The sequence below is a fragment of the Heteronotia binoei genome, chromosome 13 (assembly GCF_032191835.1).
Source record: "Heteronotia binoei isolate CCM8104 ecotype False Entrance Well chromosome 13, APGP_CSIRO_Hbin_v1, whole genome shotgun sequence".
NCBI classification, from domain to species: Eukaryota; Metazoa; Chordata; class Lepidosauria; order Squamata; family Gekkonidae; genus Heteronotia; species Heteronotia binoei.
Window position 1 is genome coordinate 6,781,788 of NC_083235.1, and position 26,294 is coordinate 6,808,081.

A 26,294-nucleotide genomic window follows, 5' to 3' on the forward strand; every position below is an offset into this window, starting at 1 on the left:
CTCAGGGGAAGGTCTCAGCCTCTCTGCCCTGTTGCTGGACCTCCAGAGGAGCCCCTCGGATAGTTCCCCTTCCGCTCTTTTAATGAGAAGCAGTGAAGGATAGAGCTCATTTCTTTAAAACTTTTATTTGCCGTCCTTCTTCCTCAAGGCAGTTTACCCATTAAAAATATAAAAATCAAAAATAACAATTCAGGACTGCCGGTAAACTTAAACCAAATGGGGTCTCAAATAAAACTGTCTTCAGCTGCCTCCTGAAGACTGAAAGCGAGGGGGCTGGGTGCACTTCCGTGAGTAGAGACTTCCGCAATTGTGGGGCTGCCACCAAAAAGGCTCTCTCTTGGGTGCCCACCAAGCGAGCTCCTTTTGCGGGTGGGAACATACAGAAGGTGGCCTTCAGATACCCAGGTCCCAAACCCCATAGGGCCTTTAAGATTAAAACGATCCCCTTAAATTGGGTTTCAAAGTGGACAGGTGCTTTTAACTGGAGATGCCAGGGATTTGATCCTGGGACCTTCTGCATGCCAGGTAGAGGCACTGCCACTGAGCCAGGATCTCAGGTCAAGGCCTTTCCCATCACCTCCTGCCTGGTCCTTTTAACTGGCGATGCTGGGGATTGAATCGGGGACCTTCTGCATGCCAAGCAGAGGCTCTGCCACTGAGCCAGGGTCTCAGGTCAAGGTCTTTCCCATCCCCTCCTGCCTGGTCCTTTTAACTGGAGATGCCGGGGATTGAACCTGGGACCTTCTGCATGCCAAGCAGAGGCTCTGCCACTGAGCCAGGGTCTCAGGTTAAGGTCTTTCCCATCCCCTCCTGCCTGATCCTTTGAACTGGAGATGCTGGGGACTGAACCTGGGACCTTCTGCATGCCAAGCAGAGGCTCTGCCACTGAGCCAGGGTCTCAGGTCAAGGTCTTTTCCTCCTGCCTGGTCCTTTCTTACTGGAGATGCCGGGGATTGAACCTGGGACCTTCTGCCTGCCAAGCAGAGACTCAGCCACTGAGCCAGGCTCTCAGGTCAAGGTCTTTCCCATCGCTTCCTGCCTGGTCCTTTCAACTGGAGATGCCGGAGATTGAACCTGGGACCTTCTGCATGCCAAGCAGAGGCTCTGCCATTGAGCCACAGCCCAAAGACTACTCCCACCACCAGTGTTTCCTCTGAGTTCGTGTGAGCTAGCTCACCGTTGTTTAGCCTCCGGCTCACACATTTTTGTCTTAGCTCTGCCTCCTCGGGAAGGATTGCCCCGACCAATGCTCCGTCTAAGCCGTGAGCCAAAATTCTACTTTGTGAGCTGCTGGCATTCAAGTTGTGAGCGGCTGCATCAATTAGCTTGCGCTGGGGCTGTTCTTCCTGAGCAGAGACACAAATCTGTGACCTGGAGTCTCAAAAATTGTAAGCTAGCTCACACTAACTCGGCTTCGAGGGAAAGCTGCCCCTGAGCATACTAATATATGCAGGAGCTCACAACTTAAATTCCAGTGGCTCGCAAAGTAGCATTTTTGCTCACAAGAGTTGCAAAGCTCAGAGCAGGGGTGTCAAAATCATTTGTATGAGGGCCGGATCTGACATAAATGAGACTTGTCGGGCCAGGCCATGTCAGGCAGCTCTTGTGCGATTGAGAGAGCATGGCAAAGCAAGCTCTCCCTCCCTCCTCTTCCTCCCCAAGGGAGGAGCCTCAGCCAATGGAGAAAACAGAGGTTTTGCTCTGTAGATCTGCTGTGCGATTGAGCAAGCCTTGCAAAGCAAGCTGTGACGCAAAAGAAAGCAAGAGAGAGGGAGAAGGGAGCAGATGACATCCAGCTGCTTGGGGGCCTGACAGGAGCCCTCCAGGGGCCTCGTTCGGCCCCCAGGCTGCATTTCTGACACCCCAGGCTTAGAGGAAACGCTGCCCACCACCCCATTCACTGAGCCCGTTTGAAACAGCCAGGAAATCCAAAGGAAGAGTCTTTCTCCCAATGCAACGCCCCACCTTTTTCTTTTAATTTAAATAGATTTCTCTCTCTTTTTTGGGTGGAGCGGGCAGTTCATCTCTGCCCAGTGACGGGCGAGGTCTTCGGCAGACAAGTCAGCTTCGGCGTAGGCAAGGGGAAACGTCTTCCGCACCGGTGGCCTCTCCCTGGCCCAGTCCGTCTCTGCCGCAAAATGCTACGGGAAGTCACTGTAGGGCAGCCGGAAAGGGTACAGCGCGCTGTACCGCACGTCGTGCCAGAGCAGCTTCTCTTCCAGGAAGGAGACCGTATCCAGGGTCAGCACCAGCGTCTCATACTTCAGTATGCTGTGCACGTTCAGCCCTGGAAAAGAAGATGATGATACTGGATTTATATCCCACCCTCCACTCTGAACCTCGGAATCTCAGAGCGGCTCACAATCTCCTTTCCCTTCCTCCCCCACAACAAACACCCTGTGAGGTAGGTGGGACTGAGAGAGCTCTGACAGAAGCTGCGCTTTCAAGCACAGCTGTGCGAGAGCTATGGCTAACCCAAGGCCATTCCAGCAGCTGCAAGTTGAGGAGTGGGGAATCAAACCCGGTTCTCTCAGATAAGAGTCCGCACACTTCACCACTACGCCAAACTGGCTATCTAGGAAGATGAAACTGGATTTATATCCTGCCCTCTACTCCGAAACTCAGAGTCTCAGAGCAGCTCACAATCTCCTTTACCTTCCTCTCACACAACAGACACCCTGTGAGGTAGGTGGGGCTGAGAGAGCTCTGACAGAAGTATCCATGCACTTAACGACTACACCATACTGGCACTCAAGGGGGGAAAATGGCTATCTAAGAAGATGAAACTGGATTTATATCCTGCCCTCCACTCCGAAACTCAGAGCAGCTCACAATCTCCTTTACCTTCCTCCCACACAACAGACACCCTGTGAGGTAGGTGGGGCTGAGAGAGCTCTAACAGAAGCTGCAAGTGGAGGAGTGGGGAATCATACCCGGTTCTCCCAGATAAGTATCCATGCACTAAACGACTACACCATACTGGCACTCAAGGGGGGAAAAGCAAGCGGGTGCTTAGGGCCGGAGCCATGGGGAATGGCGGCGAGCTGGAGAAGGACCTTCGCTTACCCACCCACCTCCACCCTACTCACCTATCGCCGGAATGACTGTGATGGTTTTAAGACGACTCGTGGCAGACTTGATGTTCTCCGGTATCTCATTGCTGCAAGACAGAGAGGGGAAGAAGGGGGAAAGCTGGTTTTTATACCCTGCTTTTCACAACCTGAAAAGAAGTCTCAGAGCAGCTCACAATCTCCTTCCCTTCCTCTCCGCACAACAGACACCCTCTGGGAGGTCGGCGGGGCTGAGAGAGCAGCTCTTGCAGGGCTTCTTTTTGTAGGAAAAGGCCAGCAGGAACTCATTTGCATCTTAGGCCACACCCCCTGACAGCACCATTGTTTCACACAGGGCTTCTTTGTAGAGGAGGCCCAGCAGGAACTCATTTGCATCCTAGGCCACACCCTTTGACATCACCATTGTTTCACGCAGGGCTTCTTTGTAGCAAAGGCCCAGCAGGAACTCATTTGCATCCTAGGCCACACTCCCTGGCATCACCATTGTTTCACACAGAGCTTCTTTGTAGAAAAGGCCCAGCAGGAACTCATTTACATCCTAGGCCACACCCCCTGACAGCACCATTGTTTCACACAGGGCTTCTTTGTAGAGAAGGCCGAGCAGGAACTCATTTGCATCCTAGGCCACACCCCCTGACATCACCATTGTTTCACACAGGCATTCTTTGTAGAAAAGGCCCAGCAGGCATTCATTTGCATATCAGGCCACACCCCCTGACATCATCATTGTTTCACACAGGGCTTATTTGTAGAAAAGGCCCAGCAGGAACTCATTTGCATCTTAGGCCGCACCCCCTGGCACCAAGCCAGCTGGAACTGCTTTCCTATGCGTTCCTGCTTAAAAAAAAAGCCCATAGCTCTTGAGAGAACAGCTCTGAGAAAGAACTCGTGACTGGCCCAAGGTCACTCCAGCTGGCTGCACGTGGAGGAGGAGAAGAGTGGGGAATCAAAACCGGTTCTCCCAGATTAGAGTCTGTCACTCTTAGCCACCACACCACACTGGCTCTGGAGGAAAAGCATCAGGTCGGATCCAGGCTCTCCTGACGTCAAATGTGACCACCTCCCACCCCCGTTCCGTTCTGGCTCAGTGCGCAGGGACACGAACGTCACCATTCCCTTCCACAGGGCAGTGGGGGGAAACTCAGAGACCTTCTTTGCTCGTTTATTTATTAATTTGTATCTCACATTTCTCCCCAGCTGGGGACCCAAAAGAACGTGCGTCATTCTCCTCTATTTCATCCTCACAACCACCTGTAAGGTGGCTTAGGCTGGGAGTGTGGCTGACCCGAGCTTACCCAGCAAGCTTCCATGGCAGAGTGGGGATTCGAACCCAGGTCTCTCAGGCCTTAGTCTGACAGTGTAACCCAGGGGTGTCAAACATGCAGCCCAAGGGCCGGATCAGGCTCCCAGAGTGCCCCGATCAGGCCCTCAAGCAACTGGCTGTCATCGGATTCCTTCTCCCTCTCTCTCTTGCTTCCTTCGGCATCACAAAGGAAAACCGTGACGAATAACAAATAGAATCATCAATTCTCTTGTAATTATCAGTGTACGAAACTTCAAAGTATTTGATTGTCACAATCCATTGCAATAATTAGTATTGTAAGAAAAGTACATATAATTCATTTGCAAAACGCATCGAAGCGCAATTTATTTATTTATTCTATGACTTATATCCCGCCCTTCCCACAAAAATGGCTCAGGGCGGCTCACAACAAATGATAAAACAATAAACAGAGTGCAAAGTTATTACATTTAAAAAGTCAAAGCGTTTAAAACCTAAAAACCTTAAACTCTTAACGTTAAAACTATACAGTATTTTCACTAAAGTCTGATAAGCTAGATTTATCTAGTCAGGCGTAGGCTAGCCGGAAGAGGGTTGTCTTATAGGCCCTGCAGAACTGAGTAAGATCCCGCAGGGCCCTCACCTCTTCCGGCAGCTGGTTCCACCATGTGGGGGCCATTGTAGAAAAGGCCCTGTCTCTGGTTGTCTTGAGACGGACTTCTTTGGGCCCGGGGATGGTGAGAAGGTTTTGCATCCCAGACCTCAGTACTCTCTGGGGAACGTGTGGGGAGAGACGGTCCTTCAGGTAGGCAGGTCCCAGGCCATATAGGGCTTTAAAGGTAATGACCAGCACCTTGTACCGGACCCGGTGTATTATTGGAAGCCAGTGCAGAGCCCGAAGACCCGGCCGAATGTGCCCCCACCTTGGGAGGCTCAATAACAGCCGGGCCGCGGCATTGCGCGGGAAGCGCAATTGCATCAGAACGAACAGTTTAAAGTGGTTAGCGCTACAAAGTGCTTGTAAGTCGAAGTGCCTGTGCAGATTTTTCTTCCAAAAGGAATATAGCTGAAGATTCCGATATAATTGTGCTTCGATGCATTTTGCAAAGGAATTATACGGACTTACCTTACAATACTAATTATTGAAATGGATCATGACAATCAAATACTTTGAAACGTCATCCACTGATAATTACAAGAGAATTTATGATTGCATTCGTTATTTGTCACCTTTTTTCCTTTGGGTTCTCATCCTACTCCGTGATTCTCTCTTTTGTATTGTTTCCTTCTGCATCACAGTTTGCTTTGCCAGACTTGCTCAATTATCCAGGAGCGACAGAGCAAAGCCTTTACTTTCTCCATTGGCTGAGGCTCCTCGCTCGGGGAGAAAGGTGGGGGGGAGAGCTTTTTTGCCAGGCTCTCTCAATTGCACAGTAGAGCTACTGAACCAAGCCTCTCTTCCTTCTATTGGCTGAGGCTCCCCCCACTCCCCTGGGGAAAGAAAGAAAGAAAGAGCCAGAGCTTCTTTTGCCCAGTTCCCTGGATCCCACGGGAGAGATACAAAGAAAGCACCATTAATGCCAATGAGTGCTAATCTTTTAAGCATGTTTCATTTAATTTTTTTTTAAAAAAAAATATTTTATTGCATCTTTCTGTGTCCTTTATAAAGTTTATATCTCTGCTACCTGGCATCACATTTTATGACTTCCAAAGCCTGGATCGTCAAGGTCTCATTCATTTCAGAGCCAGTTCTCATAACAAATGAATTAAATTTGTTTAATTTAGTTTGGTGCCAGTTTGGTGTAGTGGTTAAGTGTGCGGACTCTTATCTGGGAGAGCCTGGTTTGATTCCCCACTCCTGCACTTGCAGCTGCTGGAATGGCCTTGGGTCAGCCAGAGCTCTCTTATCTGGGAGAACCGGGTTTGATTCCCTACTCCTCCACTTGCACCTGCTGGAATGGCCTTGGGTCAGCCAGAGCTCTGGCAGAGGTTGTCCTTGAAAGGGTAGCTGCTGTGAGAGCCCTCTCCAGCCCCACCCACCTCACAGGGTGTCTGTTGTGGAGAAGGAAGGGAATAGAGATTGTGAGTCGCTCTGAGACACTTTGGAGTGGAGGGAGGGATATAAATCCAATATCTTCATCTACCTCACAGGGTGTCTGTTGTGCGGGAGGGAGGTAAAGGAGATTGTGAGCCTCTGAGACTCTTCAGAGTGGAGGGAGGGATATAAATCTAATATCTTCATCTACCTCACAGGGTATCTGTTGTGGGGGAGGAAGGGAAAGGAGATTGTGAGCCACTCTGAGACTCTTCGGAGTGGAGGGAGGGATATAAATCCAATATCTTCATCTACCTCACAGGGTGTCTGTTGTGGGGGAGGAAGGTAAAGGAGATTGTGAGCCGCTCTGAGGCTCTTCGGAGTGGAGGGCGGGATATAAATCCAATATCTTCATCTACCTCACAGGGTGTCTGTTGTGGGGGAGGAAGGTAAAGGAGATTGTGAGCCGCTCTGAGGCTCTTCGGAGTGGAGGGCGGGATATAATCCAATATCTTCATCTACCTCACAGGGTGTCTGTTGTGGGGGAGGAAGGGAAAGGAGATTGTGAGCCGCTCTGAGACTCTTCGGAGTGGAAGGCGGGATATAAATCCAATATCTTCTTCTTCTTTTAAATACCCCTGCAAGTAGTTCCACCAACTATGGTGGATAAGGGGGTGTCAAAGGGAAATCTGGCCACCAGGGGGGAATTTCTGTTCCAGAGACGCTCATGTTTCTAGAACGGTTTTGAAAACCACAGATCCAGAGGGAGAAAAACATCCCAGCCGCAGCTTAATGTGCCGTCCTCCACTCCTTCCAGGAGAAAGCAGCACGACTTCTGCAGTTTTGACCTCCCGCCACAAGGTGGGGATCCACTGCAGGGGGATTTTCAGAATACACTTTCCAGTTTGGTGTAGTGGTTAAGTGTGCAGCCAGTTTGGTGTAGTGGTTAAGCGTGCGGACTCTTATCTGGAGAACTGGGTTTGATTCCCCACTCCTCCACTTGCACCAGCTGGAATGGCCTTGGGTCAGCCATAGCTCTGGCAGAAGTTGTCCTTGAAAGGGCAGCTGCTGTGAGAGCCCTCTCAGCCCCACCCGCCTCACAGGGTGTCTGTTGTGGGGGAGGAAGGTAAAGGAGATTGTGAGCCGCTCTGAGACTCTGTCCTTGAAAGGGCAGCTGCTGTGAGAGCCCTCTCCAGCCCCACCCACCTCACAGGGTGTCTGTTGTGAGGGAGGAAGGGAAAGGAGATTGTAGGCCGCTCTGAGACTCTGTCCTTGAAAGGGCAGCTGCTGTGAGAGCCCTGTCAACCCCACCTACCTCACCGGGTGTCTGTTGTGGGGGAGGAAGGGAAAGGAGATTGTGAGCCGCTCTGAGACTCTTCAGAGTGGAGGGCGGGATATAAATCCAATATCATCATCTTCTTCTTCTGGGCGGCCAGCCAGAACCTTATTCCTAACCAGGGGTGGAATTCTAGCAGGAGCTCCTTTGCATATTAGGCCACACATCCCCAGGTAGCCAATCCTCCAAGAGCTTACAAGTCTCTTTTCTGTAAGCTCCTGGAGGATTGGCTACATCAGGGGTGTGTGGCCTAATATGCCAAGGAGCTCCTGCTAGAATTCCACCCCTGGTCCTAACTCCCCCCACCCCCATGACAGCCCGAAGCAAACTCACACGTCCACAATCAGCGTCGATTGCCCCCAGCGCCTGTAATGGGCCAGGTCCGTCAGATACTGGGGGTCTGAAGTTGGTATCTCCAGAGAGTCGATGATGTGCAGGTTGTCCTGGGGGAGGGGAAGGAGAGATTCAGTGGAAATGAGATACATACTCCCCCCCCGCCACCCATTAAGCCGCCATCTCTCTCCTAGTAACTCCTACCCCTCCATGTCAATCTGGCTTATACTGAGCCAGATCCTGGGTCCGTTAAGCTCAATACTGTCTATTCTAACCTATTTAGCCTATTTATAGTGCAATCTGTTGCTGCTTTAAATGTATCTCTACTGTGATCCCATTGGTGATTAGGGCTTTTTTTGTAGCAGGAGCTCCTATGCCTCTTAGGCCACGCCCCCCTGATGTAGCCAATCCTCCTGGAGCTTATAGCAGGCCCTGTGCTAAAAGCCCTGTAAGCTCTTGGAGGATTGGCTACATTGGGGGGGGGGGTGTGGTCTAATAGGCAAAGGAGTTCCTGCTACAAAAAAAAAAAATAGCGCTGCTGATTCAGCTACCTGAATATTGCCTCCCGGAAATAATCTGAAAATAGTCTGGATTTTGGGGGCTGCCAGACAGTCACAATTACAGGGTGGGCGCTCAGTCCATTCAAATGCCTTTGGAGTGAACTTTCAGGCATTTAAATGGACTGCGGTCCCTTTAAATGCCCCGGGAAATTGCTCACCATAGCATGGAGTTGTGCCACGGCTTGGAGAAGACATTTAAAGGGACAGCATCCCTTTAAACACCTTCCCCTCTTCCACTGGAAACAATGGAGGACGGGAGCAACTTCTTCTGGGGCCCACAGAATTGGACCCCCGGTCCAATCTTTTTTGGAAAAAGGGGGGGGGGTTGAGGAAAAGCACCGGCAGCTATCCTGCAATTTTGGTGCCTCTAACTCAAATAAAAACCCCCCAACCACCCAAAGCCCCAATGGTTGACCCTGATCCAAAAGAAAATCACATCCATAGGAATTTCCTTGGATGCATTTTATCTATCCTCTGCTTCTGCAGTATTTCAATCCATCAAACGTAGACTACTAATCCAGTTGCAACGTCTAACTCAGGCAGCTCGGAAAACTTGCTCCCCAAGCTATCTGGGTTTATCCCAGATTCCTGGGCTTTTAGCTCCCTACTTCCTCCTTTTAACTGATCCTCACCAAAGAAGAGCATTCACGCTGGCTAGATTTAATGCATTACCATCGGCCATCCTTTTCGGAAGATACCACAGAATCCCCCGCAATCTTAGACGATGCCCTTGTAGTCAAGGAGTCATCGAAACGGTCCCTCATGTTCTTTTGGACTGCCCTTTTTATAGCAGTCCACGTGCAAGATATCTAGATGCACTGCTTTCTGACCATCAAGACCTTTCTGACAATGCCAAGGTTCGTTTTTTACTCCACGGGAAACACAACTTTGTCACTAGTCACGTGGCTTGCTTTTTACAGGTTGCGATCCAAATCAGAGAGGCTTTTACTCATGCATAGCCTACCGCTATTTTATGGCATTTAACTTTTGCTGGTTTTTTAAGGTTTTATTATATTCTATAGTGTCACTGTTGGTTTTAAAGTATACTGTATTCTTGTATTAATGCCAATAAAGGTCTATGGTATGGTATGGATTCTCCATTATAGCCTATGGGGGACCACTGACGATAATGGTCCCCATGGAGTATAACGAAGCTGAAAAAATCCCGACAATCCCGATACCATACCGATACTGGGATTTAGGACTACTAGGAAATGCCAATATTCTTCACCTTAATATTCTTCACCTTCAATATACTTGAACCCCCCCCCAAAATACTGATTTTGGGGGGGGCACACTCCATTCAGTCCTTCCTTTCCGATTCTGACCGCTTGCCTACAGTAGAAGAACGCTGCCTATCTTCCTAGGCTGCGGCTGACAAGAGGTCTTCACCTTATTAATGCCGTGTGGCTAAAAATACAAGTCTGTGAAACTTCTACATCCCAAACCACGTAACTTGTTTAACGTAACTTGTTTAACGTAAGAGCCACATAGAATAAAAAGGATATTATAGCATTGGAAAAAGTGCAGGAAAGGGCAACTAGAATGATTCAAGGGTTGGAAGACTTTCCCTATGAAGAAAGGTTGAAACGCTTGGGGCTCTTTAGCCTGGAGAAACGTCGACTGCGGGGTGACATGATAGAGGTTTACAAGATTATGCATGGGATGGAGAAAGTAGAGAAAGAAGACCTTTTCTCCCTTTCTCACAATACGAGAACTCATGGGCATTCAATGAAATTGCTGAGCAGTCGGGTCAGAACTGATAAAAGGAAGTCCTTCTTCACCAAAAGGGTGATTAATATGTGGGATTCACTGCCACAAGAGGTGGTGGTGGCTGCAAGCACAGCCAGCTTCAAGACGGGAATGGAGAAACATATGGAGCAGAGGTCCATCAGTGGCTATTAGCCACAGCTTATTGTTGGAACTCTCTGTCTGGGGCAGTGATGCTTTGTATTCTTGTGCTTGGGGGGGGGGCATAGTGGGAGGGCTTCTAGTATCCTGGCCACACTGGTGGACCTCTTGATGGCACTTGGGGTTTTTGGCCACTGTGTGACAGAGTGTTGGACTGGAGAGCCAGTTTGGTGTAGTGGTTAAGTGTGCGGACTTCTCTGGGAGAACGGGGTTTGATTCCCCACTCCTCCACTTGCACCTGCTAGCATGGCCTTGGGTCAGCCATAGCTCTGGCAGAGGTTGTCCTTGAAAGGGCAGCTGCTGTGAAAGCCCTCTCCAGCCCCACCCACCTCACAGGGTGTCTGTTGTGGGGGAGGAAGGTAAAGGAGATTGTGAGCCGCTCTGAGACTTTTTGGAGTGGAGAGCGGGATATAAATCCAATATCTTCATCTACCTCACAGGGTGTCTGTTGTGGGGGAGGAAGGGAAAGGAGATTGTGAGCCGCTCTGAGACTTTTCGGAGTGGAGAGCAGGATATAAATCCAATATCTTCATCTACCTCACAGGGCGTCTGTTGTGGGGGAGGAAGGTAAAGGAGATTGTGGTCCGCTCTGAGACTCTTCGGAGTGGAGAGCGGGATATAAATCCAGTATCTTCATCTACCTCACAGGGTGTCTGCTGTGGGGGATGAAGGTAAAGGAGCCTGTGAGCCGCTCTGAGACTCTTCGGAGTGGAGGGCGGGATATAACTCCAATATCATCTTCTTCATTGGCCTGATCCAACATGGCTTCTCTTATGTTCTTAATAAACGTCACATGTTTGAGAGCCGCAAGACATGAATGTCAGATGTTTGAGAGCCACAAGACAGGAAGGCAGACAGACAAACAGAGGGGGGGGGGAAGATGGAAAAAAAGCAACTTTAACTTTAAATGCATTTTTCAAGTCACTGGCTGGCTGGGCGAAGTGATTTAAAGAGACAAATGCCTTCTCCAAGCTGGCCAACGGGGCAGTGGGGCTTTGAGAGCCACACAATATGTGTGAAAGCGCCACAGTTTGGCCACCCCTGTCTCAAACCTACAAACCTAACCAAGAATAAGGTTTGGTTATTTGGAAAAGGCCCCCGGAGATACTGGAGAAGCCCGCAGCCGCAGTTACCTGCATCAGCTTCGTCGTCAGAGCCACCTTGAGGCCCAGGACGCGCACCTTCATGGGCAGCATGTAGTAGTAGCTCTTGGGGCCACGGGGGCCGTGGGCCACGCCACCTAAGAGGAAGCAAGGGGGGCCCGAGAGGTCACAGCTGGGAGGCTGCAGACAGGCCACAGCTGGGGGGGGGGCAAACTTGCCTAACGTTAAGAGCCTCTTAGGATAAATGTCAGATGTTTGAGAACGGGGAGGGGAGAGGAGAGGAGGAGGGGAGGAAGAAAAGGAAAGGAAAGGGAAGGGAAGGGAGAGGAGAAGGAAGGAAGGAAGGAAGGAAGGAAGGAAGGAAGGAAGGAAGGAAGGAAGGAAGGAAGGAAGGAAGGAAGGAAGGAAGGAAGGAAGGAAGGAAGGAAGGAGGGAGGGAGGGAGGGAGGGAGGGAGGGAGGGAAGAAAGAAAGAAAGAAAGAAAGAAAGAAAGAAAGAAAGAAAGAAAGAAAGAAAGAAAGAAAGAAAGAAAGAAAGAAAGAAAGAAAGAAAGAAAGAAAGAAAGAAAGAAAGAAAGAAAGAAAGAAAGAAAGAAAGAAAGAGGGAGGGAGGAAGATGGAGGCAAATAAATGGGGAAAGGAAGGGAGAGATGGAAAGAAAGCAACTTTAACTCTAAATGCATTCTCCAAGCAACCAGCTGGCTTGGTGAAGTGATTTAAAGAGACAAATGCCTTCTCCAAGCCAGCCAACGGGTGGGGTGGGGGGCTTTGAGAGCCACACAGTAAGTGTGAAAGAGCCACATGTAGCTCCGAGCCACAGTTTGCCACCCCTGGGCCAGAGGGTCAAGACAGTGGTTGGGCTGCCCGCATCTCACCCATGGGGGTCACAGATGTCCGCCAGGGCTAAGAGACTGACCTCCCCGATGCCCACCGGAAACAAAGTCTCAGAGGGGAGCTGCGCCGGGCTCCAGTAGAACTACTAAACCGGAGTCCAGCCAGATTTTCAGGATAGCGGCTTTTTTGGGAAGCTCCTGCCCCAAACGATTTCTGGAAAGCTCGCATCTCGAAGGATCTTGTCGATTTCTTAAGGCGCTCCTGCACCAAACCCGGCTAATCTGGCAGGGAAAAGGAGCTGTCTGCTCACCCCCGCGCCACAACGGCGAGCGGATACTTCCGTGCCGGGCCCGTCCGGTTCCCTTCTGCTGCCAGGGTTTCTTGCCGCCCCCACGCACCTCCGCTCGCGACTTGGTCTTGGCGTAGCTCTGGAAAGAGAAGGCAGTTCCGAGAACATGGCCGGAAGAGCGGACGCGCCAGAAGCGAGGGAGCCGGAGCTTGCTGCGCCTTTCCTAAAGACGATCCCCCTGGGGAGGCAGGCGCTGTTTTTAACCTATCAACTCGCTCGCCGTGTCAATAAAGCAGGTTCTAGAACACAGTTCAGAACCTCAATTAGGACCTTCTGATGAAGAAAAATTAAATGGAAAAAACTAAAAGAGAAGTTCAGAGGCAGCTTGCCGTTGCCTGCCTCTGCGTCACGACCCTGGCAGAGAGGCAGTTTGGTGTAGTGGTTAAGTGCGCGGACTGTTATCTGGGAGCACCAGGTTTGATTCCCCACTCCTTCACTTGCACCTGCTGAAATGGCCTTGGGTCAGCCTTAGCTCTGGCAGAGGTTGTCCTTGAAAGGGCAGTTTCTGTCAGAGCTCTCTCAGCCGCACCCACCTCACAGGGTGTCCGTTGTGGGGGAGGAAGAGAAAGGAGATTGTAGGCCGCTCTGAGGCTGTCCTTGAAAGGGCAGCTTCTGTCAGAGCTCTCTCAGCCCCACCAGCCTCACAGGGTGTCTGTTGTGGGGGAGGAAGGGAAAGGAGATTGTGGGCCACTCTGAGGCTGTCCTTGAAAGGGCAGCTTCTGTCAGAGCTCTCTCAGCCCCACCCGCCTCACAGGGTGTCTGTTGTGGGGGAGGAAGGGAAAGGAGATTGTGGGCCACTCTGAGGCTGTCCTTGAAAGGGCAGCTTCTGTCAGAGCTCTCTCAGCCCCACCCGCCTCACAGGGTGTCTGTTGTGGGGGAGGAAGGGAAAGGAGATTGTGGGCCACTCTGAGGCTGTCCTTGAAGGGCAGCTTCTGTCAGAGCTCTCTCAGCCCCACCCGCCTCACAGGGTGTCTGTTGTGGGGGAGGAAGGGAAAGGAGATTGTGGGCCACTCTGAGGCTGTCCTTGAAAGGGCAGCTTCTGTCAGAGCTCTCTCAGCCCCACCCGCCTCACAGGGTGTCTGTTGTGGGGGAGGAAGGGAAAGGAGATTGTGAGCCGCTCTGAGACTCTGTCCTTGAAAGGGCAGCTTCTGGGAGAGCCCTCTCAGCCCCACCCACCTCACAGGGTGTTTGTTGTGGGGGAGGAAGGGAAAGGAGATTGTAAGCCGCTGTGAGTCTCTGATTGAGAGAGAAGAGCAGGGTATAAATCTGCAGTCTTCTTCTATTCCTCGGTGGTCTCCCATCCAAGCGCTGACCCAGGCTGACCTTGCTTAGCTACTGACCTCTAGCTGGGGCCATCTGGGTCAAGAAAGAGGTGGACAGAGGTGGTGTTGCCATTGCCTGCCTCTGGGTCATGACCCTGGTATTCCTCAGTTGTCTCCCATCCAAGGAATATCCAGTGTTGTCCCTGCTTAGCTTTGCAGCTCTGATGAGATCAGGCAAGCCAGGGCCATCCAGGTCAAGGGAAGAGTTGAACCGAGAAGACGACTGAGGATTTATATCCTGCCCGTCTCTGTGAATCAGAGTCTCAGAACAGTCACTATCTCCCATATCTTCTCCCCCCACAACAGACGCCGTGTGAGGTGAGTGGGGCTGAGAGAGCTCTGACAGAAGCTGCCCTTTCAAGGACAACTCTGCAAGAGCTCTGGCTAACCCAAGGCCATTCCAGCAACTGCAAGTGGAGGAGTGTGGAATCAAACCCTGTGAGGTAGTTGGGCTGAAAGAGTTCTGACAGAAGCTGCCCTTTCAAGGACAACTTCTGTGAGAGCTATGGCTGACCCAAGGTAGTTCCAGCAGCTGCAAGTGGAGGAGTGTGGAATCAAACCCTGTGAGGTAGGTGGGGCTGAGAGAGCTCTGACAGAAGCTGCCCTTCAAGGACAACTCTGCAAGAACTCTGGCTAACCCAAGGCCATTCCAGCAACTGCAAGCGGAGGAGTGGGAATCAAACCCTGTGAAGTAGTTGGGCTGAAAGAGCTCTGACAGAAGAAGAAGAAGATATTGGATTTATATCCCGCCCTCCACTCCGAAGAGTCTCAGAGCGGCTCACAATCTCCTTTATCTCCCTCCCCCACAACAGACACCCTGTGAGGTAGATGAAGATACTGGATTTATATCCCGCCCTCCACTCCGAAGAGTCTCAGAGCGGCTCACAATCTCCTTTCCCTTCCTCCCCCACAACAGACACCCTGTGAGGTAGATGAAGATATTGGATTTATATCCCGCCCTCCACTCCGAAGAGTCTCAGAGCGGCTCACAATCTCCTTTCCCTTCCTCCCCCACAACAGACACCCTGTGAGGTGGGTGGGGCTGGAGAGGGCTCTTACAGCAGCTGCCCTTTCAAGGACAACCTCTGCCAGAGCTATGGCTGACCCAAGGCCATGCTAGCAGGTGCCAGTGGAGGAGTGGGGAATCAAACCTGGTTCTCCCAGATAAGAGTCCTCACACTTAACCACTACACTAAACTGACTCTTTCAAGACAGCTCTGCCAGAGCTATGACTGACCCAAGGCCGTTCCAGCAGCTGCAAGTGGAGGAGTGGGGAATCCAACCCGGTTCTCCCAGATAAGGTCTGCGCACTTCACTACTACTCCAAACTAGCTCTCTACACCCAAAGAGGTGGTTTGCCATTGCCTGCCTCTGCAGAGCAACCCTGGACTTCCTCGAGGAGAGGGGGGCGGGAACGGTATCCTCTCCAAGTACTAAACAGGCCTGGGCCTGCTCAGCTCCTGAGATCTGATGAGATCAGGGTAGCCCGGGCCATCCAAGTCAGGGCAAGTTTTGTTTTGCCTTCACGCATACGAAAGTGCAAACGAAAGCTGACAAGAGGAGAAAGAGAGAAGAAAACAAATGATTTTTTAAAAAACGACAAAGTCCTACGAGGAAAGGTTGAAGGAGCTGGGCCTGTTTAGCCTGGAGAGGAGGCGGCTGAGAGGTGAGAGGATCACCATCTTCAAGTCCTTGAAGGGCTGTCGCAGAGAGGATGGGGTGGAATTCTTTTCTGTGGCCCCAGAAGGCAGGACCAGAACCAGTGGGTTGAAATTAAATCCAAAGAGTTTCCGGCTCAACATTAGGAAGAACTCCTGACCGTTAGAGCGGTTCCTCAGTGGAACAGGCTTCCTCCTTGGGAGGTGGTGGGCTCTCCTTCCTTGGAGGTTTTTAAACAGAGGCTAGATGGCCATCTGACAGCCATGAAGATCCTGTGAATTTAGGGGGAGGTCTTTGTGATTTAATTTCTCCCCTTGGTTCTGGTCCTGAGACTTTTAGGTTTCGAAAAGAGATTCCTGGGGGGGGGGGCAGGGGAGAGATGGGAGAGGTTTATAAAATTCTGCACAACGTAAAGAGAGTTGACAAAAAGAACTTTTTCTCTCTCTCTTCCACAATATTAGAACTTGAAGGCATCTGATGAAGCATGAAGTCATGTATCCAGTACTTCTACTGCATGGCCCCAGACCACGGCCTGGCTGGAAGGCCCTCCAGATGTCACTGTTTGGCCACAGAACCTCAAAAACTATGTTCCTCCAACACCCCCAAAATGCATTCCCACTTATAGGCCACTACTCACAATTCTTTTGAAATTCTTCTGCCAAATGGCCACTGCATGCAAGATATCAATGCTGGATTTGGTAGAGGGAGGAGAGAGAGAGAAAGATAAGAAAATAAGAACATTTTTTAAAAATTGCTCAACAGGAACTCATTTGCATATTAGGCCACACACCCCGAGATCAGCGTTGTTGTTTTTTATGTATAAACAATTTTATTAGTAACATATGGTAGTAGAACTATTTCTACAGCTTATAAAAAAAGCCTTAAGATGAAAGCATCATTCTACCCCACATCTTACTTTCCTCCCACCCCACCCCCCAATAATTGACCCCCGCCAGTGTTATTTTTTAGAAAACAGATATTAAAGGTACCTTTAACTATCAAGAAAAAACGAAATTGATTAAGGAAAAAAAAAGAAAAAAAAAAGAAAGAAAACCCTTCAAAAGTTATATTCTTGTCTTAAAGGTCTTAATCTTCAAAAATTGTCCAGTGTCCTTTTATTTTCCACTCTTTTTCTACATATCTTCTGAATTTCTTCCACTCCCGATTAAAGAGTTCTAAATCGCAGTCTCTTAATTTTCTTGTTAGCTTATCCATTTCACTCCACGACATAACTTTTAAAGTCCAGTCCCACTTTTCTGGTATTTTTTCTTGCTTCCACAACTGCGCATACAATGTCCTAGCAGCTGAGAGCAAGTACCATATTAAAGTTCTATCTTCTTTTGGAAAATTCTCCATTTGTAATCCCAGCAAAAATGTCTCTGCTTCTTTTTTAAATTCATATCCTAGGATCTTAGATATCTCTTGTTGAATCAACTGCCAAAACATTTTAGCTCTTTCACAAGTCCACCACATATGGTAGAAAGAGCCTTCATGCTTTTTACATTTCCAACACCTATCTGGCATCTTATTGTTCATCTTTGCTAATTTTTTTGAGTCATGTACCATCTATACATCATCTTAAAACAGTTCTCTTTAATACTATGACATGTTGCGAGTTTCATAGAGTTTTTCCACAAATGTTCCAAGATTCCATTTTTATTTCTTTATTTACATTAATTGCCCACCCATTTTATCATTTGAGATTTCACTACTTCATCTTCTGTAGTCCATTGTAAAAGTAACTTGTACACTTTGAAATTAATTTCTCATTATCTCCAAGCAGAACTCTTTCCCATTTCTGTTTGCTCTTTCCTTATTCCTTCAGCTTTGATATCATTCTCCATCAAGCTTTTTATTTGTTGCATTTGAAACCAATCATATTTATAGTTCAATTCTTCTGCAGTTTTCATTTCTATTTTCCCACTTTGTATTTTTAGTAGTTGGTTGTATGATAGTTGTTTTTCCTTAACTGTTTTGGCCGTTAACTTTATCACTTCAGCCGGCACTATCCACAGAGGTCTTCTCTCATCGCCATATTTCTTGTACTTTATCCACACATTTAGTAAGTTGCTCCTTATATAATGGTGAGAGAAAAGACCGTCCATCTTCTTTTTCCCATAATACAAGTAGGCATGCCAGCCGAATTTTTTCCCATGGCCTTCTAACACTAGAAGTTTTTTATTTAATAACGTTATCCATTCTTTCAACCATACTAAACAAATTGCTTCATGATACAGTTTCAAATCTGGTAATTGAAACCCACCTCTCTCTTTTGCATCTATCAGGACTTTCATTTTAATTCTAGGTTTCCTCCCGGCCCACACAAATTCCGAGATTTTTCTTCTCCATTTATCAAATTGCTTAGCATCTTTCACAATGGGGATAGTTTGAAACAAATACATAATCCTTGGTAAGATATTCATTTTTACTGCAGCTATTCTGCCAACAATGACAAATTGAGCTTGTTCCACTTTAGCATATCTTCTTCTATTTGCGCCAGAGCTTTTCATAGTTGTTCCTAAACAGATCAATATTTTTCATTGTTATCTCTACCCCTAGGTATTTTACCTTAGAGGTAACTTCACAACCCGTTAGTCTTTGTAGTTCTTGTTGTCTATTTTTCTGCATATTCTTACATAAAATTTTTGATTTTTCTTTGTTTATGTAAAGTCCCGCCAACTCCCCAAACAACGTTGTTGTTTTTTCATAGAAAAAGTCCAGCAGGAACTCATTTGCTTATTAGGCCACACACCCCCATACATCACCATTGTTTCACACAAGGCTTTCTATAAAGAAAGCCCAGCAGGGACTCATTTGCATGTTAGGCCACACCCCATGACACCAAGCCAGCCAGGACTGCGTTCCTGTGCGTTCCTGCTCAGAAAAGGCCCTGCTTTGTGGAAATCATCTTTCTTTCCAGTCTACACAAGGAATTACAGACTTCTCTATAACAATGAGGACTAGCTACACCAACGTCATTTCCACGCTTACCGGGGCATTACAGCAAACACGTCTGGGTGCAGATCGGTCAAACCCTCAAATAGGGCATCGTAATGTTTCAGGGACTCCACCCAGGCCTGGACTGGGGCAAGGTGCTTGGGGACAGCGATGTTGCATTTTCGTAGGATGGGGTCGCGGGAGGCCCCGCCATGGTGCAACGGCTGAAAAGGAAGCAAGAGAAAACAATGCAGAAGGATCATATGGCAGCTACCGACACTCTGTAAAGATGAATGACCTCTCTTCTTTTCCTTTTTAAAACTTAAAAGGGAGCGCAAAAAAGGCTTTCCAAGGAAGGCCGGAGAAATTCTTTAAAACAACAAAGTTCTTTCTTCAGATTTAAAGATAGGAGGAACAGGATCTAAAAATCTCCATCATATCCATTTCTAATTTTGTCAGTTTAAGTCAGCTAAAAGTTTGGCCTAAAAGCAAGATCTGCTGCCCCCTGGAGGATACACAGGAAACTGGTTTAGCAAACCACATCTCGTTTAGCAAAGGTCTCACTAATTCCAGGGATCCCCAGGTCCCACCTGGAGGCTGGCATCCCTGAATCACAGTGGGGCACAAGGCCACAGAGTCCCCCCTCCAAAGCAGCCCTTTCCTCCAGGGAAACTGGTCTCTGCAGTCTGGAGAGGAGATGGAATTCCGGGGGATCCCCAGGTCCCACCTGGAGGCTGGCATCCCTGAACCTCAGTGGGGCACAAGGCCACAGAGTCCTCCCTCCAAAGCAGCCCTTTCCTCCAGGGGAACTGATCTCTGGAGTCTGGAGAGGAGCTGGAATTCTGTGGGATCCTCAGGTCCCACCTGGAGGCTGGCATCCCTGAACCTCAGTGGGGCACAAGGCCGCAGAGTCCCCCCTCCAAAGCAGCCCTTTCCTCCAGGGGAACTGATCTCTGTAGTCTGGAGCTAAGTTGTAATTCCAGAGGGGGGGGGGGTCACCAGGTCTCACCTGGAGGCTGGCATCCCTGCATCTCAGTGGGGAACAATGCCATTTATTCCCCAATGTAGCCCTTTTCTTCAGAGGAAATGATTTTAGTCTAGAACAGGGGTGGTCAAACTTGGCTAATGTCAGAGCCACATAGAATAAACGCCAGATGTTCGAGAGCCACAAGACAGGAAGGAAGGAAGTTGGATCTGTCTTCTTCCAGTATTAGATATATTTATTGCTCAGTTACTTATGTGTCTTGACTCGAATTGGGCCTTCCAGAAAACACTCCCCACCCTCTACCTATATGTAATGGCTGATGACTTCCGTTTCAGTGTACCTGAAAAAAGAGGGCACGCACACAAAAGCTTATATCAGGCAATGCCAAACGTGTGGCTTTTTCACACATATTGTGCGGCTCTTGAAGACATACCACCATGTCAGCCGGCTTGGAGAAGGCATTTAAACCACTTTTCCAAGCTGAGTCAGCCAGCAGCTTGGAGAATGCAGCTAAAGGTAAAGTTGCTTTCTTTTCACCTCTCCCTCCCTCCTCCATCTATTTGCCTTCCTTCCTTCTTTCCTTCCTGCCTCACGGCTCTCAAACATCTGACATTTATTCTCTGTGGCTCTTATATAAAGATGTAAAATTTCCGGAAATTTTGAAGCCCGGGAAAAAAAACCCAGGTTTTTTTGGTGTTTTTTCAGAAAAAAAAATGGAAATTTTTGGGAAAATTGAAAAAAAATGCTACATTAGCACTTTTTTCTTCTTCTCTAGATTGAAAGTCATCCTGTTACTTTAGGAACATAAAATATGACTATGGACAATTTTACTCGGCATGAAATTATCACACCTAGCATACTAAAAATATAGTGTATCCAAACAATTACTACAAACAGAATTTACTTTTTAAATAATATTTATTTGCAATCGTAACAAATGGAGCAACAATCTCCTGAACTGTTTACCGGTTTATGTGGCACAGACAAAAAAACCTCCACAAAACAATTTTTAAAAATTCAGAAGTAACAATGATTCATATTTCCTCTCCACAGTATGAAATAAAAAAAAAAAAACTAATTCTCATAAAAAGAACTGAAAAGGGGAGAGGTGTATAGAAGGGAGTGTAGGACTAAGTTTCAATGGATGGGCATGACCCACGACTTGCTTGTCTTTAGTTCACAGAAATTAGAATAATCTGATACCATATATATTTTTTAGAAATTATTTGGAAAATATTTGAACACCTTGTCTTAGAATATTTTATTCATCATGTTAAAATAAAACGTCCCAAAAACATTTTTTTCTTTTTCCCCCCAGTTTTTTGGAAAAAAACAAAAAAGGCTTCAGGAAAAAAAACAACGGTTTTTCCCTGAAGTTTTCCGGGCCTTCACATCTCTACTCTTAGAGTTGGAAGGTACCTGCAGGGTCATCTAGTCCAACCCTCTGCACAATGCAGGAAAGCCACAAATACCTCTCCCCAAATTCACAGGATCTTCATTGCTGTCAGATGGCCATCTAGCCTCTGTTTAAAAACCTCCAAGGAAGGAGAGCCCATCACCACCCAAGGAAGCTTCTTCCACTGAGGAATCGTTCTAACAGTCAGGAAGTTCTTCCTAATCTTGAGCCGGAAACTCTTTTGATTCAATTTCAACCCATTGGTTCTGGTCCTACCTTCTGAGGCCACAGAAAACAATTCCACACCATCCTCCAGATGACAGCCCTTCAAGAACTTGAAGATGGTGATCCTATCACCTCTCAGCCACCTCCTCTCCAGACTAAACATCCCCAGCTCCTTCAACCTTTCTTCATAGGACTTGGTCTCCAGACCCTTCACCATCTTCGTCACCTCCTCTGGACCCATTCCAGCTTGTCTACAGGCTAAACATCCCCAGCTCCTTCAACCTTCTTAATGTTGAGGTGGAAACTCTTTTGATTTAATTTCAACCCATTGGTTCTGGTCCTACCTTCCGGGGCCACAGAAAACAATTCCACTCCATCCTCTAGATGACAGCCCTTCAAATACTTGAAGATGGTGATCCACTCACCTCTTAGCTGCCTCCTCTCCAGGCTAAACATCCCCAGCTCCTTCAGCCTTTCCTCATAGGACTTGGTCTTCAGACCCCTCACCATCTTTGTCACCCTCCTCTGGACCCATTCCAGTTTGTCTACATCCTTCTTTGTGGTGCCCAGAACTGAACACAAGACTCCAGGTGAGGTCTTACCAGAGCAGAGTAAAGCGCTACCATCACTTCACGTGATCTGGGCACTAGACTTCGGTTGATACAGCCCAAAATTGCATTTGCCTTTTTAGCCGCCGCATCACACTGTTGACTCATGTTCAGCGTATGATCCACTAAGACCCCTAGATCCTTTTCGCACAGACTACTGCTAAGACAAGTCTCCCCCATCCTATAACCATGCATCGGATTTTTCCGACCTAAATGCAGAACTTTACATTTCTCCCTGTTCAAATTCATTTCATTGGTTTTAGCCCAGTTTTCCAGCCTGTCAAGGGCATCCCGTATCCTGTTTCTGTCTTCCACTGCGTTTGCAACCCCTCCCAATTTAGTAGCATCGGCAAACTTAATAAGCATTCCTTCTATTCCTTCATCCAAATCATTGACAAAGATGTTGAACAAAACAGGTCCCAGGACAGATCCTTGAGGCCCTCCACTTGTCACTCCTCTCCAAGAGGATGAGAAACCATTCGCAAGCACTCTTATATTAAGCAAGTTTGGCCACCCCTGACTTATACCCAGCATAAAACTTTGTAGGTTCTTAAAGGCACCACTGTACTTAGACTCTACTTAACTACGTAACTGTTTAACACAACTAGGCATCCATCCATACGTAGCAACCAGTCCCTGTGTATATGAGACACCTTAAAATAATACATAGTACCTACAATATAGAAACTATTGAATGCAATCCCCCTGTCCCTCTTTATATCATCATTATCCTTTCATTCCTGACATGGGACATTCCCTCCCCATAAGGTTGGCTAGGGCGTTTTTTGTAACAGGAGCTCCTTTACATATTAGGCCTCGCCCCCTGATTTAGCCAATCCTCTAAGAGCTTCCAGTAGGCCCTTTGCTAAGAGCCCTGTAAGCTCTTGGAGGATTGGCTGCAGCAGGGGTGTGTGGCCTAATAGGCAAAGGAGTTCCTGCTACGAAAAAGCCCTGAGGTTGGCAGATTTCCCCACATGTTCTCTCCCCACATGTTCCCCAGAGAGTGCTGAGATCGGGGTCCCAGAACCTCCTTATAATCCCTGGGCCAAAGGAGGCCCGTCTGAAAGCGACCAGAGACGGGGCCTTTTCGATTGCAGTCCCCTGTTGGTGGAACCAGCTCCCGGAGGAGGTGAGGGCCCTGCGGAACCTTGAACAGTTCCGCAGGGCCTGTAAAACAGCCCTCTTCCGGTTGGCATACAATTAATTGATACCGGGATGCCTGAATAATTAAACTTGAACATTAGAATATCGAACACTGGAATACTTGAAGAATTGAGTCAAGGAAAAGGTAGCATAGTGCATATTGATGTGACTTTTATGTATTTTTATGTATTTTATATATTTTATTGCATAATTATTAATGTATTTTAAACTGATCTTGTTAGCTTTTTGAATTGTAAGCCGCCCTGAGCCCGCCTTGGTGGGGTAGGGCGGGATATAAATCGAACAAATAAATAAATAAATAAATTTGTCTTGTGGGATTCCTGGAGACCGGTGGCGGGGGGGGGGGGAGCCTGGAGAAGGAGTTTGGGGAGGGGAGGGGTCTCAGTGAGAATGTGACGTTATAGAGCTAGGCTTGCCAATTTTCACAACCACACACGACACCGGGAGACCTCCTGGCATTATCACTGACCTCCGGGGGACAGAGTGGCTACTTTAGAGGGGGGGCTCATTAGGCCTGGCTGAGGTCTTTCCGCATCCAAACCCCGCCTCCCTCAAGGCCCCACCCCCAAATCTCAATGAATTTCCCACCTGGAGCTGACGACGCCTTTGTTTAGTCCACCCAGCAAAGCAAAGATATGTGCCTGTGCACGGAAGCTTCTAAGCAGAAATACACTTCGTCGGTCTTAAAGGTGCCACTGGACTCAGACTTGGTTCCGTTGCTTCAGACCGACACGGTCTGGCGCTGGCGAGAGAAGGAGTTACTCTTCTTTGGTCTTTGGCAGCTTCTGCATTGAAGGGTGGGGGGGTGCCCCCCTTGCAGAAGTAGCAGCAACAAGAAGAAGAAGATATTGGATTTATATCCCACCCTCCACTCCGAATTTCAGAGTCTCAGAGCAATTTAAAATCTCCTTTCCCTTCGTCCCCCACAACAGACGCCCTGTGAGGCGGGTGGGGCTGAGAGAGCTCTCACAGAAGCTGTCCTTTCAAGGACAGTCTCAGAACCTCCTACAATCTCCTTTCCCCTTCCTCCCCCTCAACAGACACCCTGTGAGGTAGGTGGGGCTGAGAGGGCTCTCCCAGAAGCTGCCCTTTCAAGGCCAGTCTCAGAACCTCCTACAATCTCCTTTCCTTCGTCCCCCACAACAGACGCCCTGTGAGGCGGGTGGGGCTGAGAGAGCTCTCACAGAAGCTGTCCTTTCAAGGACAGTCTCAGAACCTCCTACAATCTCCTTTCCCTTCCTCCCTCAACAGACACCCTGTGAGGTAGGTGGGGCTGAGAGGGCTCTCCCAGAAGCTGCCCTTTCAAGGCCAGTCTCAGAGCGGCTCACAATCTCCTTTATCTCTCTACCCACAACAGACGCCCTGTGAGGCGGGTGGGGCTGAGAGAGCTCTCACAGAAGCTGTCCTTTCAAGGACAGTCTCAGAACCTCTACAATCTCCTTTCCCTTCCTCCCCCTCAACAGACATCCTGTGAGGTAGGTGGGGCTGAGAGGGCTCTCCCAGAAGCTGCCCTTTCAAGGACAGAGTCCTCAGAGTGGCCTACAATCTCTTATATCTTCTCCCCCCACAATAGACACCCTGTGAGGTAGGTGGGGCTGAGAGGGCTCTCCCAGAAGCTGCCCCTTTCAAGGACAGTCTCAGAGCGGCTCACAATCTCCTTTATCTCTCTCCCCCACAACAGACGCCCTGTGAGGCGGGTGGGGCTGAGAGAGCTCTCACAGAAGCTGTCCTTTCAAGGACAGTCTCAGAACCTCCTACAATCCTCCTTTCCCTTCCTCCCCTCAACAGACACCCTGTGAGGTAGGTGGGGCTGAGAGGGCTCTCCCAGAAGCTGCCCTTTCAAGGACAGAGTCTCAGAGTGGCCTACAATCTCCTTTCCCTTCCTCCCCCACAACAGACACCCTGTGAGGCAGTGGGGGCTGAGAGAGCTCTCACAGAAGCTGTCCTTTCAAGGACAGTCTCAGAGCCTCCTACAATCTCCTTTCCCTTCCTCCCCACAACAGACACGCTGTGAGGGCGGTGGGGCTGAGAGGCTCTCCCAGAAGCTGCCCTTTCAAGGGACAGAGTCTCAGAGCGGCCTACAATCTCCTTTACCTTCCTCCCCTACAACAGACACCCTATGAGGTGGGTGGGGCTGAGAGGGTTTTCACAACAGCTGCCCTTTCAAGGACAACCTCTGCCAGAGCTCTGGCTGACCCAAGGCCATTCCAGCAGGTGCAAGTGGAGGAGTGGGGAATCAAACCCGGTTCTCCAGACAAGAGTCTGCCCACTTCACCACTACACCAAACTGGCTCTCCCTGCCCCCCACCCCCAATAATCCCTCTGCCCTGCCCCCACCTTAACAGTGTGGCAATCCCCCCCTTTCCCCCTTCTCAGCCAAACTATGGTGCTGTGTGGAACAAGTTTAAAAAGCTCCTTAAGGACTAAATGGGAGAAAATGCAGAGCTTAGGTCCTCCATTTTGAAGACAAAGTAAAGTCAGGTTTATTTTTAATTTCGTTTATTTTATTTATGTCCTGCTTTTCAATCCAAAGGAGGCCCAAAGAGGCGTACAGCTTCCTCCCTCTTCTCTTTTATCTTAACAACCACCCAGTGGGGTAGGTCAGGTGGAGTGTGTGTGACTGGCCAAGGTCACCCATGGCAGAGTCAGGATTCGAACCCAGCTCCCCCCGCAGATCCTTAGTCCAACACTTTAATCCAACACCACATAGGCTCTCTTGACATTTCTTTTTGATCAAACAAACTTAGCATTCCAGAAGAAGAAGATGAAGAAGATATTGGATTTATATCCCGCCCTCCACTCCGAAGAGTCTCAGAGCGGCTCATAATCTTCTTTACCTTCCTCCCCCCACAACAGACACCCTGTGAGGTAGATGAAGCTATTGGATTTATATCCCACCCCTCCACTCCAAAGAGTCTCAGAGTGGCTCACAATCTCCTTTACCTTCCTCCCCCACAACAGACACCTGTGAGGTGGGTGGGGCTGGAAAGGGCTCTCACAGCAGCTGCCCCTTTCAAGGACAACCTCTGCCAGAGCTATGGCTGACCCAAGGCCATGCTAGCAGGTGCAAGTGGAGGAGGGGAGAATCAAACCTGGTTCTCCCAGATAAGAGTCCGCACACTTAACCACTACACCAAACTTTACATAAAATGCTTACGTTAAGTCAAAAAGACATAACAATGCTA

At 48.7% G+C, this 26,294-nt stretch overlaps 1 protein-coding gene across 1 annotated transcript; it reads right to left on the reverse strand.

The window, feature by feature from the left end:
* Positions 1-1,942: 1,942 nt before the first annotated feature.
* On the reverse strand, positions 1,943-20,155 carry MRPL4 (mitochondrial ribosomal protein L4). The gene is made up of 8 exons (XM_060253201.1): positions 20,150-20,155; positions 18,786-18,955; positions 16,432-16,483; positions 12,775-12,892; positions 11,662-11,768; positions 8,058-8,167; positions 3,090-3,160; positions 1,943-2,287 (listed from the first exon to the last, which is right to left on the reverse strand). The coding sequence occupies exons 1-8, from the start codon at positions 20,153-20,155 to the stop codon at positions 2,142-2,144; spliced, it is 780 nt and encodes a 259-aa protein (XP_060109184.1). The 3' UTR covers positions 1,943-2,141.
* Between the last annotated feature and the right edge of the window lie 6,139 nt (positions 20,156-26,294).